This window comes from Chironomus tepperi, unplaced genomic scaffold, assembly GCF_022539635.2.
Source record: "Chironomus tepperi strain 1889 unplaced genomic scaffold, CSIRO-AGI_Ctep_v1 contig_398, whole genome shotgun sequence".
Lineage (NCBI taxonomy): Eukaryota > Metazoa > Arthropoda > Insecta > Diptera > Chironomidae > Chironomus > Chironomus tepperi.
Genome location: NW_027226520.1, coordinates 524,799 through 543,001, shown reverse-complemented (window position 1 = coordinate 543,001; position 18,203 = coordinate 524,799). Strand labels below are relative to the sequence as shown.

At 28.7% G+C, this 18,203-nt stretch overlaps 2 protein-coding genes across 2 annotated transcripts; both read right to left on the bottom strand.

The window, feature by feature from the left end:
* Positions 1–3,289: 3,289 nt before the first annotated feature.
* On the bottom strand, positions 3,290–9,676 carry LOC139096701 (probable cytochrome P450 313a4). The gene is made up of 8 exons (XM_070648438.1): positions 9,072–9,676; positions 8,750–9,011; positions 8,292–8,691; positions 8,174–8,213; positions 4,308–4,916; positions 3,993–4,248; positions 3,513–3,933; positions 3,290–3,450 (listed from the first exon to the last, which is right to left on the bottom strand). Exons 1-8 carry the CDS (start codon positions 9,674–9,676, stop codon positions 3,290–3,292), a joined length of 2,754 nt encoding a protein of 917 aa, XP_070504539.1.
* Positions 9,677–14,785: 5,109 nt separating this feature from the next.
* Positions 14,786–17,633, bottom strand: LOC139096693 (prion-like-(Q/N-rich) domain-bearing protein 25). The gene is made up of 3 exons (XM_070648428.1): positions 16,579–17,633; positions 16,326–16,519; positions 14,786–15,012 (listed from the first exon to the last, which is right to left on the bottom strand). The coding sequence occupies exons 1-2, from the start codon at positions 17,616–17,618 to the stop codon at positions 16,381–16,383; spliced, it is 1,179 nt and encodes a 392-aa protein (XP_070504529.1). The 5' UTR covers positions 17,619–17,633; the 3' UTR covers positions 14,786–15,012; positions 16,326–16,380.
* Positions 17,634–18,203: the final 570 nt, after the last annotated feature.

The following is an 18,203-nucleotide window of genomic DNA, read 5'->3' as shown; positions in this document are numbered from 1 at the left end:
CCGCATTTTATGCTATTTTATGTCAGCTTATGAAGCTTCTTGTAAAGATTTTTTTTATTTGCTTTTGTCCAAAAAAAAAATAATAAAAATAAGGTAAAAAAATCTTTGGTACGCAAGAAACGCCTACATATAAATTTAAGTGCTAATGGAAATCGACACATTTATATGGTTTATACCGTCATTAACCATACTTTTCTTCCTTATTTTGAACAAACACGTAAAATTGAATGATTATACAATTTAATTAAATAGCATACATTTTACGTACCTACTCATCAAGGCTTAATGCTTGTAATTACTTCCTAAAGGCGAACCGAATAAATTAAAATTTTTACATCGCTAATTTTATAACGAATGCGCGTCTTTTAATTAAATTCTACTCGAATCTTCCATTTTTCATTTGCATTGTAAAAGTCAATAAAAAGCACAGTGAATTTGATACGAAATAATTTTTTTTTATTCGATTTTAGCTATCTAAATCTATTTAGTTTAAAACAGGAATCAAGAGTTGTATGAATTTTCAAAGTAAAATCTATGGAATATGTCAATTGATCAGCTATCTTATTTTACAAACAATAAATGAATAAATGAGTTTGTTTTACAAGTACAGCCACATGATGGAGCAAAAGTTCGTACCGACACAAATCATGCGGTTGTAATTTAAATCACACATTCTAGCCCTTTACCAATATTCATTTTGGTAACATTTAATTTCACCTCACTATCAAACACAAACAGATGTATGAATGTTGACCATTACTCTTTTATTCTATCCAATGTAAAGCTGTCATGATAAAAGATTCACATTTCTGTTGTTGAACAGATATGTATGTGCACATATTTTTTATTTAATGGTTATGTGATTCAATCGGAATGTATTTACTTTTCCATGGACAAAGGAATGAACGTAAAAGAAAAACTGTTCAATTATGGTTGAACACAAATCTATTTCAAATTTATTTATTTTCTTGTGCATAGACACTACTCAATAGGGGATGCTACTTCATTTAGAAACAATATTGCCAATGACTTGATAGATAAAGAAACTCAAAAATATTGAATATTCATTAAATTATTGATGGCGGCTTCATTTTGAAGTAAAATTAACAAAAATGATCATCCGGCGATTAAACAACAAACACAATGTTTTAAGAACGATATTTAGGTTTCCCTATTACTAGTTCTCACGTAGGTCTTTACGTTTGAAAAATAGAAATAGCAATAAATTTTCAGACCACATCCAGATGAATGCTGTTCTCTATTGGTTTTGCGTGATTTGTAAAATGCTTGTTTAACGGTGATATAATGAAAGCATCAATAATGTAGAACCGTACACTCATATAAAATGCATTTTCTGCATTCACTATTTAAAACCATGACGTGTTTCAAACGATAAATGTCTTCTTTTTTCATTCTTTAATTTATTTTCATTCCTCGACATGAAAAAGTGTAATTACTTTGAAAATTCATGAATTGTAACCACCGTGTGCACATACGTACACAAACTGACGCTTTTTTCAATTAAAAAATACTTTGAAACCCAGAATGAATTAAATGAATTTACATTTCACCATTATCATATTTCGTAATGTAGCAAATACTGAAAATAGTTGAACACAAGAACTTTTCTCCACTTAAATTGGCATTTTGAAAGCACGCCAAGCAATTCACTTAGTAAGCTTCAGCAAAATGAGAGAAAATATGTTGGACGTGATGTCGAATCGAGGGTAGTTTTTGAAAAACGTGATTGTTTCTCAAATTATACATGCCTTTTCATGCATGCCTTGATGAATACGGTTTTCATTTCAATGGAGATCTCAAAAAATTTACAAGTGAGATATTAAAAGAAAACTGTTATAACTTGTTTTAAGTTTCTATCACATATCGTTTTGAATTTAATATTCAAAATTACAGAAAAAAAGTACAGCGGACAAGACAGTGAAACTGGGTCTTTTAGTTTAGTAATGAAACAGTTAAGCAATAAATTAATGGATTTCATTTTCAAAGTTTTTTCTAATTTTATCTTATTCATTATTTCAAATGACACAGTTTTATGCTCTTCATTGACAAGTGCAAATACTTCAAAGCAACATTCTTTCACATCAATGCATGAATGTAGAGTATGCATCGTCTTTTTTGAATATGTAGACCATCTTGATTTAAAAATCTAAAAGCAAATAGGGAAAGCAATTTCATATGTTTACATGAAGCTAAAATGAAAGAATTTTATTACACTTAATAAGAAAAAAATAGACATATGTATGTAAAAAATCAGGTCAGTTTTGTATTAGAGAAATAATTAAAGATTTTTATTATCTTCAAACTTATATCATCACGTGCACCAATTACATTTCCATACTTCCAAACGAGTTCAGACGTTGAATTGAGGTAATAACATACACGCAAAGGTCATGAATCATTAGTATGTAATCATAAATAAAATCGCATAGTTTACAATAAGGAACTTGCAAGCACATAGCATTTTATTCATTTAACTATTTCTTCCGGTAATCTGGTATGAACTCTTCGATTTCATTAAGATTTACTCACATTTCCAAAATACATATACAGTCTATGCCTTGAATTCTTTTGTTAATTTATTATAATTTATAAATTGTTATCAGACATAATAATGGATTTTTGAAAATCTAAAATATTAATTACTAGCAATATATCATAAAGCTATTCATAAAATTTGGTCAACTCAATCATTAACCTCCTAGTTTGGTACATCTCCAACTATTCCATAATGGTTTAATAGATCAATTTGTCAACAAAAATTAATATCCATTAATAATTTATCACCAGGAAGTTGAATTAAGAAATTATTATTCATGAATGATTTTGTACTGTCTATTTTTAATACTTAAATCGAAGAAGTAATGAAGGAGATTAAAAGAAAAATATTATTAATGAAACATGTAATTAAAGTAGTTTTAAGTAATAAATAACTGCTGCTTGAATTTATATATAAAGTTACAATTAATTGCTTTGCCGCTTATAAATCAAATGAGATAGACTCGTTCACAAATTACGTTCGCTTTCTCTAGACGAGGGGGAGGAGTTTGGAATTTTGTAACCGTTTGAACAAAATAAAAAGTTTTGTATGGAAATCTGTTGTATCAGGAGAATTTCAAGTTTCATAATTTTTATGCTTTACGTAATAAGAAAAGGACCCCACACTTAATTAACTGAAATATGAAAAATAATGTTAATGTTATCAATTAATTGTTTGATGATCATAATTGTCAATTCCGTTACACTACAGATATATTTGTTCCTGTTTTATTTATGATCTCTTATGAATTTGAAGCTTATAGCCTTGTGCGATACTTAATGTTGGTGACATTTGCACTTCCAGATCCTCAAATTTAAGTGAAGTACTGACGTTGTAGTTTTTAAAGAAGTGAATGAGAAATATTTTGATAAACATCATAGCATAACGATAACCTATTGATAAGATACACAAGATAATATTAAAATTAAAAAAATTGTATTCTTAAAAATATTACCAATACAAATCCTCCGTCCTCCAGAGAAAGGTACATAAGCATGTGGATTGATATGCTTAATGTTTTCTGGACTAAATCTCTCAGGCTTAAACTCATTTGCATCACTTCCCCAAAATTTTGGATTTCTATGCATCTTATGTACACATATTCCCAAAACTGTTCCTTTTGGAATAATATATCCACTTAAATTTACTTCCTCACTTGTTTGTCTTCCTATAATTCCTCCTGCTGTGAATAATCTCATTGTTTCTTTAATTACTAAATCCAAATAGGGAAAATTTTGGAGGCTCTCGTTGCCAATCATTCCATCGACTGCTTCATAAAATTGGTCAATTTCATCAATGCATTTATTTTGGATATCTTTATGCATAGCAAGCATCATAAGAATTGTTGAAAGTGTGAGAGCAGATGTTTCATATCCCTAATTTTAAAATTAATGCATTAAATCAACATTTACTGAATTTTTTGTTTCAAACTTACTGCAAGTAGAAATATGACCACTTCGTCAATTATTTCTTCATCCGAGAAATCATTTTTCTTATCCAATAACTGTTTCACAAAAATTTCGTCTTTTTCATCTAAATTTTGTTTCGAATTTTTCTCCATAACTTGATTTTTAAAATTTACAAGCACATTATATTTTTTTTGAAGAGCTTTATACAATCCTGACATTTTGTATAAAGGTTCAATATTTAGCCAGATTCGAAACATTTTCTTCATCATGAGTGGTTTCATTCTGTTGTCAAAAATTAAAGAATCTTTATATTAAGTTATAAATATTTACTTTACACTTACGTTTCAAACGCATTCAGCACGTCGCTTTTATAAAAATTCTTCTCAAAATTCAGTTGTCCTGCTCCGAATACTTCCAAGGAGCATGCTCCAGTATAACTGTACATATCAAATTCACCTTGATTCAATTGTTCTTTTAACATTTCTATACATTTTAATGATTTTTCGTTAAAAACTGGAACCAGTTGTAGTAAAATGCTTGGTTTAAATGATCGATTAAAAATTTTTCTATGTTTATCATACATTGGTCCGTTAACACTCAAAAGACCTAGCTTTGAATAAAGAGCACTGTACAACATTGTTGGTTTATTCATGCAATGGGGTGAATTATAAATTGCATGTATAGTATCAGGATCTTGTGTTAAAACTGTTAATATTGGTCCCATCCATCCTTTTGAAAGTGGCAAACTACTATCACACGTTTCAAAAATAACTTTGCAGTAATTCCTCATATCAGGATTTAAAAGTTTATGCATATCTCCAATAAATGGATATCCATTTTGTCCAGGAATTTTGTCAGCTAATTCATAAAGTCTCCTTCTTTTCCACCGAAATACTAAATAAACTGATATGACGACAATGAAAACTAATGGTAATATTTCAGACACAAATCTATTCATTATCGCGACTAATTCAAGTTACGTTTAAAATTATACTAACAGTTTTCCCAGAGATCGATGTTCTATTTATTGATATTTGCTTGATCAGACTTAATAAATTTAAGCGATTCGTTAATATACTTATATGCTTCTCGTAATAAAAATTAATGAAGGCCAAATTTGCAAGCGATAGGAATAAATTAAAATCGAAATTTTATCATTTTTAGTTAACTCAATAAGCTTTAATATTAACATGTTGAAAATAGTTACTCTGGTATTAACCCCTTGAATCAGAATATTTGTGAGTAAAAATCAAACAAGTTTTAGAAAGTGTAGTGATTAAAGCACAGCATTCAATTATATTTCTAGAGAAGTTCTGTCTGTTTTGTATGCAAAATTTATTACTGCATTTGACGTATTAGTGAATAAATCAATTAGTAGAATAATATATCTGTTATTAAAATTGACGCAAAACTTAATAGGTCACGAGTATTTTGAGCATCAAATTAGGTATTCAGTTTTACTCGTGATGTGCACATTTCAATCTATTGAATTAAAAAATAATTAAGAAATAAAAATAATTGCAACTTTTCTCAGAATTTCCGGTATTTGAAATTCACAATCTGCCTATTTTTATTTTTAGATAAATTCATTACCATTTCTCATTACTTGTTGGAGATGTTTATATCAACATAAAGCCTCTCAGGTGTGAGTAAGATTAAATTAACGCTGGAGAGTACAGGAAACAGCGAGATCAGACTAGTAAATGGTGGAATCTTCGTGTATGAGAAATCGGTCTGGAGCAGACAAAAAGTCGTCTTATCATCTGATTGTGAGAGTTTCACAAACATCATACAAACTGTATTAATTGGTAAAAATATGATTACTAATGGATTGGATATTAACAACATAGGAAACTCGCTAATATAGTCCATGAACGGCTCTTAATCTTCTTTTTTTTTATTACAACTGATTGTAACTTGAAATCGAATGTTTTGAATCAATCAAACTGAATTATAGCGTTTTATAGCTAATTTTTCCACGCTCTGAAGTATTTTAAGCAGCATTGGTATTGTTATCAGCATTTGCATTTAGATCATTATATCTTACCGTATTTTTTATTATTAATTTGTAAACATATATTTCTCTTTTTTTTTTCATTTTGGTTGTAATATTTTTTTGTTATTATTCTAAATTATAATTCAATAAAAGCTCTGTGCTAAATATTTTATATGGAATAGGGCCCATGAGGAAACTAATCTCTATCGTATAATGTTTATAAATTTCATACTTTGTTGAACTTTGTACAAGATGATCCTCAAACAACTTGAAAAAAGCATATAGCTTAATAATATACTGAAAAAAAGTTAAACTACAAAACTATGTGGTAAAGAAGCCGCCATTACAGATTAAACATCAAAATGAAACATAAAGATTTAGCAGAATCTCATCCAATTACATCTATGAAACATAGATATTTATTTTTGTGCAAATCATTTACAAATAACAGTTTAATTGAGACTTAAATTTATAATGAATTTGAAATTTTTAATCATTGACTAATTTTAAATTGTCAATTTAATTGGGCAATGAAAGTTAATTTCAAAAAATAAAACCTTTGAGCTTTTTTTTAAAAAAAAACGTTACATTTTTATTTCTGTATTTCATGAGTTTTTACATTTCAATTTTAAGAGACCTAGCCGCGGGCTATTACAACTTAATTCTGATTTTATACAATGAATATTGATTTCGATGCTCACTCAAATCGAGTTGGTGTGACTAGAACAGCGAAAAAGCATCCGAATCCAACTAGACTTTCCCTGGGATTGAACCCGGGTCGTTAAAACGGCAGTCCGACGCTCTTACTACTTGACCAATGCCACTTTTTCGCAGCAAACCTTTGAGCACTTGTACTAAATTAAGCTTTTGAATGTTAATAAAATAAAGTTGGTACAAAGTCTGTACTTAACATTTATGTTCTCAAAATCAGGAATGAAAAAAAATACATTCCTACAATTTGTAAACATAATGTGAAAATTTATGATGTTTATTTATTTCATCAAGACATTTATGTATATTGTGAAGTAATTTATCCATAAGAATAATGAAATTAATCTTCAAATGGAAGAAGGGATAAATGTATGTAAAACGAACCCCACTTGAGACATAAAGGAACCTTTGTACAACTTCTCACTCATTCTTGTCAGACAGTAAAGATATAAAGAGCATAAGAGGTCATAAAAGCAGATTGAAAATGAACTTTTCGTTCTTAATTCTATTTTATGAAAGTATCCTTTAGAGAATTGGGAAGCATAAAAATAAGAACATTTGGTTGTTATATTAATGAGAATGTAACATAATCTTTTGAAATAAAATATAAGTTTCAGCCATATACGTTTTGGTGATTGAGTGTGTTTTTAGCTCTGTATAACTTAATTTCATGTATGGTAGTCTAATATGAATCAATATTAGATGACAAATTTAAGTCCTTATTAACATTCTATAAGTTTGATTTATAAAAGAATCAAGAAAAAATTTTAAGCTACTTCACACTCCTTTCCATCTTTATTTTATTCTACTTCATGGACCTAATCGAGTACTTTATTACTCTTGTTCATGTAATACGATGATCTATTTCCATGATTTATTTTCATGTTCCTTTTTTCATTTTGCTATAAAGCTTTATCATCATATTCGAGGAATGACCATAAAAACCTATAATGCTATTCACATTCATCTCTCCTATATGCTATCTTCATTTTGAAAGTTAATGCTGTGTATTATACATGACGATCAGTTAAGCACTTTTCCTTGCTTCTATATATGAAAGAATGAGTAAATTTGTGTAAATGTGTAAGTAAGTACATTACGTATATTTAATTTTCATTCAGTCAGCACCATATAAGAAACGTGATAAATTTTTTATTATTTTTTCTTATCGTGATAACTGAACATAAGAGAATGTTAAGGAATCGAATTCTCATTATAACGAAAAAGATGAAAATCTTTTTTTAAGCACTTGGCAATTGCGGAGGTGCTGCTCTTAAATTAATATGAACTTTATGATTATTAAATTCTCAATGTTATATTTAATTGATTTTAAATATTAAATTTTTAAAAACATGTCAATTTAGTCTTTTTTGGATTATTATATTATATCCTTGTTCAATAACTACTGTTGGCGTCATAGTCACATTCAAATTTTCAAATTTAAGAGTAGTATCGATACTATAATTTTTCAAAAATTCTATGAGAAACACTTTTTTAAACAGCATTGTATATTTCCATCCAATGCAAATTCTCCTTCCACCTTTTAAGCAGATTCATGAAAATATGAAATTCATTTAGCATACAAAATTCTCTCAGGATTCTAAATAATATATCTCACCAGTAAATGGAATAAATGCATATGGATGAACATTTTTAATACTTTCATCCTCAAAACGTTCAGGTTTAAAGAGATGTGCATCATTTCCCCAATGTTTAGGGTTACGATGGATATTAAAAATTGATGATAAAAGCATAGCACCTTTTGGAATTATGTGTCCATTCATCACAAACTCATCTGTTGATTCACGTGCAAATAACGGTACGACTGGATATAATCTCATGGCTTCTTTAATTACATTGTCTAAATATCTAAGCTTTTGAAGTGTTTTCACATCAATCGATTCATTTGTTGATCCGATAATCTCATAAATTTCATTAATCACTTTTTGTTGAATTTCTTTATGCATAGCAAGCATTAAAATGACACTTGATAAAATAAGTGCAGTTGTATCATGGCCCTAATCATAAATATGACACATATCAGAAATCGATTAATGAAATTATTTCTCTACTCACAGCACCAATAAATGTAACAATTTCATCTCTAATCTCGTTATAACTAAAATTATTCTTAGAATTCATCAATTGACTAATCACATTTTGATTCTTAAGTTCATTATAAGTTTTCAAGTGATGATTGGCACTTATTATTTGATCTGCAAATTTTTGAGTACTTTCGAAATGTTTACTTATTTCTCTAGAAATTTTTGTCATTTTGAATAATATTGGATTACACAGCCATGGTTGAAACATCTTTTTCATCATTAAAACTTTTAGTCTGTGTATAAAAATAAGATTTTATTCTATAATAAATTCATACCACCTAAACATACCTCACCTTTCCAATTCCATGAAATATTTACTTTCGTAAAAGTCGTAATCATAGTTTAAAGTACTTTTCATAAGAGTTTCTAGAGCACAGCCAGCAGTGAAGTCATAAATATCAAATTCGCCCATTCTAACTTTATCTTCTAATTTTTTGCAATAAATTTTTGATTTTTCAGTAAATATTGACACAAACTTGTGCAAGTTGGTAGGTGAAAAGCTTTGATTTAAGACTTTACGGTGACTTTCCCATATTTGACCATTAGCTAAAACAAGACCGTTTCGGACGATAAGAGCATCGTAGATAATTGGTGGTCTTTTATTGCAATGAGGTGAATTTAGTATTACACAAATGTCCTCTGGAGTTTTAACAAGTAACAAAAGTCGATGTCCAAACCAAACCTTTGACAATCCAGGAAATTCATCAAATAAATTAAGAATTTGTTTTAAATAAAGTTTATGGTCTAAACCTATAAACTTATGAACGCTTCCTAAGAACGGTATACCATTAATACCAGGAATTTTACTTGCTAATTTATACAATCGTTTTCGTTTCCATAAAAATTTAAAATATATTAAACTTAAAATTGCAAATATAATCTTTAAAATATTATCCATTTGAAATACTTTGAGAAATAACACTGAAATGACCATAAATATTTATTTCGCAAAAATATTTATAACATTCTAGTTTAAAAAACCAATACGAAAATAATTATCGTAATGTGCATTTATTTTACTTCAATTAAATGCACACATTTTATTTCAAGGATTTAGTTATTTGATAAATATGACAGGTATAAAACCTATTTTATTTTTATTTAAAAAACTTTTAATGATCAAAAATCCACATCAGAATCATGCAATATTCTTCATATATAATTATTGCGTCACTAATTAATTAGTGTAATAATTTCCATTGAAATTATTTAAACTTTAATTGATATTTTCACGTTGACTTTTATTAAAGTCCCCTAATTTTTTAGATATTTCTCAGGTAAGTTAGCTATGATCGCGACTAATTCAAGTTACGTTTAAAGTCATACTAACAGTTTTCTTAGAGATCGGTGTTCTATTTATTGATATTTGCTTGATCAGACTTAATCAATTTAAGCAATTCGTTAAAATATTTATGTGATTCTCGTAATAAAAATTAATGAAGACTAAATTTGCAATGTTAGCCTTGCTTTTAACTCAATAAGCTTTAATATTAACATTTTGAAAATAGTTGCTCGGGTATTAAATAGTTGTATTAAATAGCTGCCCTTGAATCAGAATATTTATGGTATTCTAGTAATTGTTGAATTTTATAAATCCTTACTAGTTTCATTATCGATTTCAAGGAAAATGATTTTTTCTATTCAGTCCCAATAAAATAATTTAATGAATTACGAAATTTCTTTATTAAAAGCATTCCATGGTGCATAATATAATTCATCGATATCAATATTTCATTCCGATCGATTAAATATAAATGATACCAGCAGATTGTATTTAGGCTGTATTATTTGGTACAATTTATTTAGGTTTTTTTTTCTTTTATTTTCTTATTTCCTCATCCTGAGGGTTTTTTATCATTTCAAGAAGAGTTTTTAACTTTCTTCCTGCTCCAATAACGAAGAAAATTTTTTTTTATTCTAATCATAAAAATGCAGATTATTTTCCAACTTCTGCAATAAAGGACAAAATTATTAATTTTCACATTTTTTAAAAACATCCGTTGTGGTAATTACCTAGTAATCAACTTTTCCTCCTGCATTTTTTTCAGTTTTTCCTAAATTTCGTTTTTAAGAAAAAATGAAAAAGTTTAAAGTGTGCGGAATTTTTTTATATTTGCATGCTTTTTTCCTGATTGAATGGTAAACAGACATAAAAAAGTAGAACAGAATCCATTTTCATCCTCTCCAAATCCCAAAGCAATTACTACAGCTTTTATTCTGCAGTCAACAATCAGATTGCAATCGTTTTCATTCGAAATTGTTTACCATCAGCACGCCAAGCGTGATATACAGTTAACAGTCGGTGCTGATTTCAAATTTGAAACAAACTATGCAATTTCATCTGTTACCAAATCACCCCTTATGATTTTTTTTTTTTTTTTTGCTATCAGACCCTTCTTTATTTTACTCTTAAAGCCCTTGGAGGATTTACCTATCACGTACCGGCAATTTAACTTTTCCTCTTGCTCCTTTCCTTCACATCAAATATCAGGAAAAATTCTTTTAACTTCTGAAAATGTTTTTTTTTCTTTGCTTTCCTTCTGAGTGCACGTCAGACAATATTTGATAAGTTTTTCCCTACTTTTTTCAAACAATTTTCTTCTTATTATCGATTTACTTTTTTATTTTTGATGTGAAGCAACAGCAAAAAAAACTAAGGGATATTAAAGAATGAAAGAAATGAGGTTTTCTGTATCCTTAATTTATATACCCCTTAAAATATTTGAAATCAAGACAAATAAAAATAAATTGAATAGTACAATCCAACATGACTACAAGAGGTCTAATAATTTGTTTTGAAAATTATAAGAATGGATGAAAAGTTGTAGTTTTATTCCATACTTCTTTAAAATTCAGAAATGCAGAAATTCTAACAAATAATTTACTCAATTTTTAGCTAGGTACACATTGCTTTACATCAAAAACAGTCAATCATACTTGGTATACAATGAAACTGTTCTAAGTAGTGTCGTATGACCAAAAATTCATATTTTCATTCATTTCTCTGTTTTAAATTATCTACTAAAATTTAAGTTTCGCAAATAAAAATTTTGACATTTGGATGATGAAAACCTAACAAAACCTCTAAAGATTTCATTTAAACGAGATTTAACAAGTCAAAAATACACAACTTTCCTCATCTTCAAAAATATACTGATATTCGATTGTCTATCATTCTGTGATTGGAATACATGAGAGACTAACAAAAGACAAAAGTAATCAAATATGCCGTGAGGTAGGCTGACATATATCAATTTATTTTAAGAGTCAAAAATAGAAAACCAAATTTTGTTTTAACCACAAAGGAATTACGAACTAACGACTAACGAGACAATGTATTGAATTGCTATTGTAAAATACCTTATATATTGGAAAATGCTGAAGAAGATCTACGACAATGGTTTTACCAAACCAATTTACAATTGACTACAATTATGTTTACTTTTCATTGCGCTAAACTCATTCTGTTTTGTTGCCTGCAACAAAATATGAAATCCTGTTTCAATTTAACCAGGCACTCTACTTGTTTTTAGCAATTATGAATTTCATCGAATTCTTTAGCAACGAAGCATTGTATTTCTTCTATGAAACGTATTCCAATTTGTTAAAAAAATGTTATTCATGTGCCTATATTATGAATTTAATAATAAGTTCTCAAATTTCTCAAAATCATACACGTAGGAAGAGAAATTCATCCATCGATATAAATAACAAGATGGAAAGAAAGAAAACGCAAAAATGTGAAATGAATCATAAACAAGATTATCAAGAAGGAAAATGAGACAAGAAATCCCACACTCGAAAAAATGTGTGTGCATACATATATAAATTTGCAGAAAAAAACGCTTTACTTAGGCACAGTACATTTGTAAGAAGCAGTGAAATTTCAGAATCAAACAACGAATGAAAATGAAGGGAGAAAAAACAGCAATTTCTTAAATTATAAATGAAAATGAAGAAAAACATCAAATATGATGAAAAAAAAATTTGTTGACGACAGCAATATTATTAAGTATATGAATTGTCATAATAAAACATCATGAGTGCGATTATTTTATTATTCATAAAACGACTTTCAAACAAGCACCAAAAATCCATAATGTAAATATGCAAGGAGGAAAAACAGAACAACAGTAAAAAAAATTCATGCTTCATGTACAGTTTTGTACAATCAGGCATCAATGATTGCTGCTCAAAACAACAGCAAGTACTTATATTTAAATGTACAAAAAAATTTGTAATTATGTGGACGACGGTTTTTAAAAATTTAAACTATGTAAACTTTTATTAGAATATGATGTTAAATTGAAGATTCCAAACAACAATTCGTTAATTTGCAATTATTCTAACAGTCAATGAACATATTCAAATTAATGGGCGTATGAATCATTGAGCATGTTCAATTTAAATGAACAAACCCAAAAGAATGCTCCTTGTCTGCTCGGACACTAATTAGTGACTTTTTTGTGCAATGGTATAACAATTTGTTTTCCGATGATTAACATCCAAATACAAGAATAAAAAAAATTAAACCGATTTTCTAATTCAACTATCCCAAACTGTGATATTTTATTTATCATACACACATACTCAACAAGCAATTTATAATGGGAAAAGGAAAAGAAATTAGATTATAATCCTTAAATTAGTTTTCTTCATACGACCATTTATTTTCAGCATCATTTTGCCCTTAACCACACATACATACATCAATTTTATAAAGAGAAACAATTTTCTGCTATTCATTCACAGTCCCCTTTTGGCAATTTAGTAGTAATATACAAAAAAAAAGAAGTCTCAAAATGAAATAAACTCTCACTCGAACTGACATCAAAAAGTTAATGGTGTGAAAAATTAAGAAAGAACGAGACAAGAGAGAGAACTATGTGAAGTTATTGTCCATATTATACAGCACTTCATTGTGATTCATCTCTGCAAGAGAAAAAGGATGCGAGGGAAAAAATCATTCATCATAAAAATGCTTGATGCTCACTCCATGAACCTGCACAACCTTGGAAATATGTAATTATAAAACAGACGTGAACTCTTATTTACCATGCAACTACGATTGACTGCTGTGATATTGAAATTCCATCTGTGAAGTTATTGCAGCAATTTTTGTATATTAAATAAGAGACACAGAAGGGAGTTTCCTACAAAAAGATTTTTATATCGTGAAACATAAATTTTCCTTTAATAAGTTAATGGTGCTTCATTTTGAGCTGCAATTACATATTTATGTTTTTTAAAAAAATTTTAGTTTTAATCCAATTAAATCGCCAATTAAAGAATCCCAATCTTATTATGAAGAAGCGTACAAAAAAATTTGATATCTAATTAACAAAAAGTCGTTAGTTAAAATGCGCAGCAGTCCATCGATAGTCTTTGGATTTTCTACCACATATTTCACTTTTCATGTCTCTTGATATATATTAGCATCATAAATTTCATTTCATATTTTTGAGGAGAGAAAAGGAATTTTTATATTACAACATGCAATGTGAAAAACTAATAATATTTATGAAGATGAGAGACGAGTGCGAGATTACATATTGAGTTTTCAAACATCCCCACATGAATTTTTTCCATGTTGCTGTATAATATTTTGCACATACTATGATTAAACGCTCCAGGGAATTGAAATAAAACAAAATTAAAGGCAAGAAAAAAAGATGAAAATTACTTGAAAATCATTATGAAAGCAAAGCATCAAATACATAAGAGCGAAAATGAGAGGCCATAAAAATTATTAAATAATTTTTTCATAAAGAATTTTTATTGCATGAAAGAGAGGGTACGAAAATTGCCAGATAACCCATTAGATTATAACTTTTTCCTGCAAAAATTTCAAAGACTTTCATCTCCTTGATTAACTTTGTGAATTTTTTTCCAGATGAAAAGAATTTTTCGATAAATTGTTTTCTCAATTTTTACAAATTGGATTTTTCACTTAGATCAACTTTTTATTCCATCCGCAAATAAAATAGGTAATAAAACTCAAAAACACTTTCACAAAGTTGTGCTTGATTGAAATTTTTTCAGTGTAACAAAAGGGCCGTTCACTTATTACTGAGTAACGAACTTTTTCCATAAAGAATTTTCTTTGTTTAAACCAGATTTACCGCAAAATTAATATAATCTAGTTCACTATTCTCTCTGTCATTCCGACAAGCACTAAGATCGCATCCTTAATTACCTTAGATCACATCAAAATGTTTACACAAATCATACTTCCTAAAAGAAAACAACAATAAAATTGATATAATGATAATGATTTTTCAGTAAAAATACTTCAACTTTCATAGGTGATCTCACTGAACGCACACTGCAAGAAATGATTTTATAAGGTTTATCATTTCCTACACTATCACATTCACTAGATAAATTTCTCAATCTTTGAGATAAATAAATCTTTTGTGTATAACCCAGTGTATGCACATTTTCTTCCATGCTTGAAAGAAAAACCAAAAATGCCGTAAAAATTATATGAAATATATTAGGAAAAAATCATGTGGAAAATATACTTATTATTGGACTGGCAAAGTATTTTGAATTCCTGATATATATTCACTCACGTCTTGTAATCTTTTTTAGAAAGAGTATGAAGAAAGAATAAAATTTATGAAGGAAGGAAATGGAAAGAAGAAAATCACGAGGGCATAAAAACCACATCATAGTACAGTTCTTGTTCTCTTTATAAAATATATGCGGACACCACACGTTAGATGTATGAATACAGTATTAAAAGATGGGGCATCTTTACATTATTAAGATTCAGAAAAAGTTTTTCTTTTTCTTCCTCTTCATGTTCACTGTAATACCCTTACACAAAACTTTTTGAGATAATCTTTATGATGGAGCATTGTTAGTCATATATCATAACATGGATGAGTAGAGATAGTTTGGTTACTCAACTTCGTAGTGTGCATATACACACGTTTTTATGCATGTCTCCAACTTATGGAATTACGAATGAAATCTTCTTCCTTTAAGGCCCATAAAAATCTCAAACGAGAACTACTTTTGTTCGGTATGTGACTTCCCTTCTTAGACAATTTTCAAGTGAGATTGAACGAAAATATAAGTATACTCTTGATATACTCAAACGTATTCAACTTCGTTCGGATTACGTGTAGAATAAATGTATAGATATTATCAAAATATTAATTTATTTTAAATTATGAAAATTCATCAAAATGAGTTATGTTCCTACGTAGTCATAAATAGGTCAATTTTTATCATGATCTTGATAAATTTAATTTTAGATCAAATAAACGATTTGCGTAAGCAGTCGTGCGAAAACTATTGAGTTTTGTGGTAAAAAGTTTTTATAATGTTGTGGTTTTCCATGTCATTTGAAATGACTCATTTCTAACGTTTTGTTCGTATTTGTACAATACATTCCAAATATAAAATGATTTGCAAATCAATTTGCATCATTTTGTCTGAGTCAGTAATACTCAAAACTGTAAACGTGATCTCATGAACCTTTCTCAGTTTTGAAGATAACGTTCTCAAAAATGCAATTAAAAAAATACATGGAATACCTAACTTTGTTGATAAGACAAAAAATTTGATTATTATTTTCGGTGAATTCTTTATTTAGTTCATAAATGGAGAAGCACAATTGCTCATACATGGACTTGCACATGGATAATTAGTGTAGCCTCCGTAGTTTCCATAGCTGTTGCAATTACTTGTAACCGATCCTGGTAAAGTCATTGTTTGAGGAACATATTTTCTAATAAAAATATTAAATAATTAATTATATTATAATTTAAGAACATTATTCAAGCATACATTTCATGAACAATTTTTTGAACAGTTTCATCATAGGTGCAGTGATTTCCTACATCTTTAGATCCACTTGGACATCCATATGATACATTTACGCAATCACCATATTGTTCATAGCTACCAGTAGGACATTTGTTAACAATTTTTTCACAAATATTTGTATTACCGTTCAATTGAAAACCATAAGCACATGCTGGTTCTTCCATAAGACATTGATTACCGAATTCCCTATAGTTTGGAGGACATCTTTGCATTTCATGAATACACTGATTATTATTTCCTAAAATGTATCCAGATGGACAACTCAATCTTTCAGGTTCACAAACTCGACCATTCCAATTCCAGCCATATGCACATTGAGGAGTAGGAGGGACACACTCATCTCCACGATGGTGATAAGTTTGAGGACATACAACTCTAAGTGCACAGCTTTGCATATTTTTAACGTGTTCATTAGCACATATTGATAAAGTTTTAATGCACTTGTCATTTCTAAATTCATAATCAACAGGGCAAGAAGTTGAGGAAGCTCGATCTGCAGCACATCTTTGATTATCATTTTCATCTTCTATCATTTTGTAGTTCTTTGGGCATTGTTTAATGGTTTCAGTTTCCATTTCCACTTTCTCTCTTCTTGGTTGTTTTTGAACAGTTCTTGTAATTTTTTCTGGAACTGTTTTCGTAACTCTTACAGGAACTTGGACTGTTACCGTTCTTGGTGGCTGTTGTGGTTGTTGTTGTTGACATCCAGAACTACAAAATTGCGGAGCTTGATTGCAATAACTTGGACATTGTGTTCCTTGGGAATTACAAGAAGTTTGACACGGGGAATTTGAATAAATGGGCTGTCCACCTATTTCACCGTTACCGTTTGATGAACGCGGTGGAACAATTTCGGGAGATACTGAGTTGGGTGGATAAATTAATTCAGCAGCAGAAATTCCATTTTTCGCGATGTTTGATTTATTGTCATCAAAATCTTCTAATGCATAAAATATTTTAAAAATATTAAAACAGAACAAAAAAATCGGAAGAATCCTCATCGTACAACTGCAAAATTCAACAATTCAAATTAAACTGAGTTTGACATTGAAAATATTTAGATTATTTTTCTATTTATAGTACAGAATTCTCATTTTTTGATAGGCGCTCTTTCTAATGAAATGTTTGTTAATATTGAGGTCAAAAAAGGATGATTGCTGCATATCTGCAATCAAGGTTATTTTGTATGTGAGATTATGCACACATAATTCTTCTCAAAATTTATTAAAGATATAACTTAAAGAAAATAAGGAGGAAACAACAACGAAAACTTCTGCATTATATTGTCGCAAACTGTCTAGTAAGGATGGAAAAAATTTGTCTGCATTAAATTATAAAACTTTTGCCATTGCATTTTATTCAAAAAATATATATAGATATAAAAAAGTATCCAAGTAATTAACATTTTCTTTCCCATAATGCTCTTCCGTCTTACGTTTCCTTTCTTTTATTTCTTTTTTCTCATAGGAGAAAAAAATCTGTGAAGAGATGAAAATGAAATGGGTGGATGATGAAAGAGGAAACAACAGTTGCAAAAAGCGCTTTTTGCTATAAACAAACTGCAGTTCTTATACATTTATAATAAA

Excerpts from the sequence above, each read along its gene's own strand:
- LOC139096701 (XM_070648438.1), bottom strand. The coding sequence starts at position 9,676 with ATGGATAATATTTTAAAGATTATATTTGCAATTTTAAGTTTAATATAT. Across the intron at positions 4,249-4,307 it reads GTGCTGAATGCGTTTGAAAC|AATGAAACCACTCATGATGA; the intron begins GTAAGTGTAAAG and ends TTTTGACAACAG. Across the intron at positions 3,451-3,512 it reads AGGACGGAGGATTTGTATTG|GTTATCGTTATGCTATGATG; the intron begins GTAATATTTTTA and ends TCTTATCAATAG.
- LOC139096693 (XM_070648428.1), bottom strand. The coding sequence starts at position 17,618 with ATGAGGATTCTTCCGATTTTTTTGTTCTGTTTTAATATTTTTAAAATA. Across the intron at positions 16,520-16,578 it reads CAAAAAATTGTTCATGAAAT|AAAATATGTTCCTCAAACAA; the intron begins GTATGCTTGAAT and ends TATTTTTATTAG.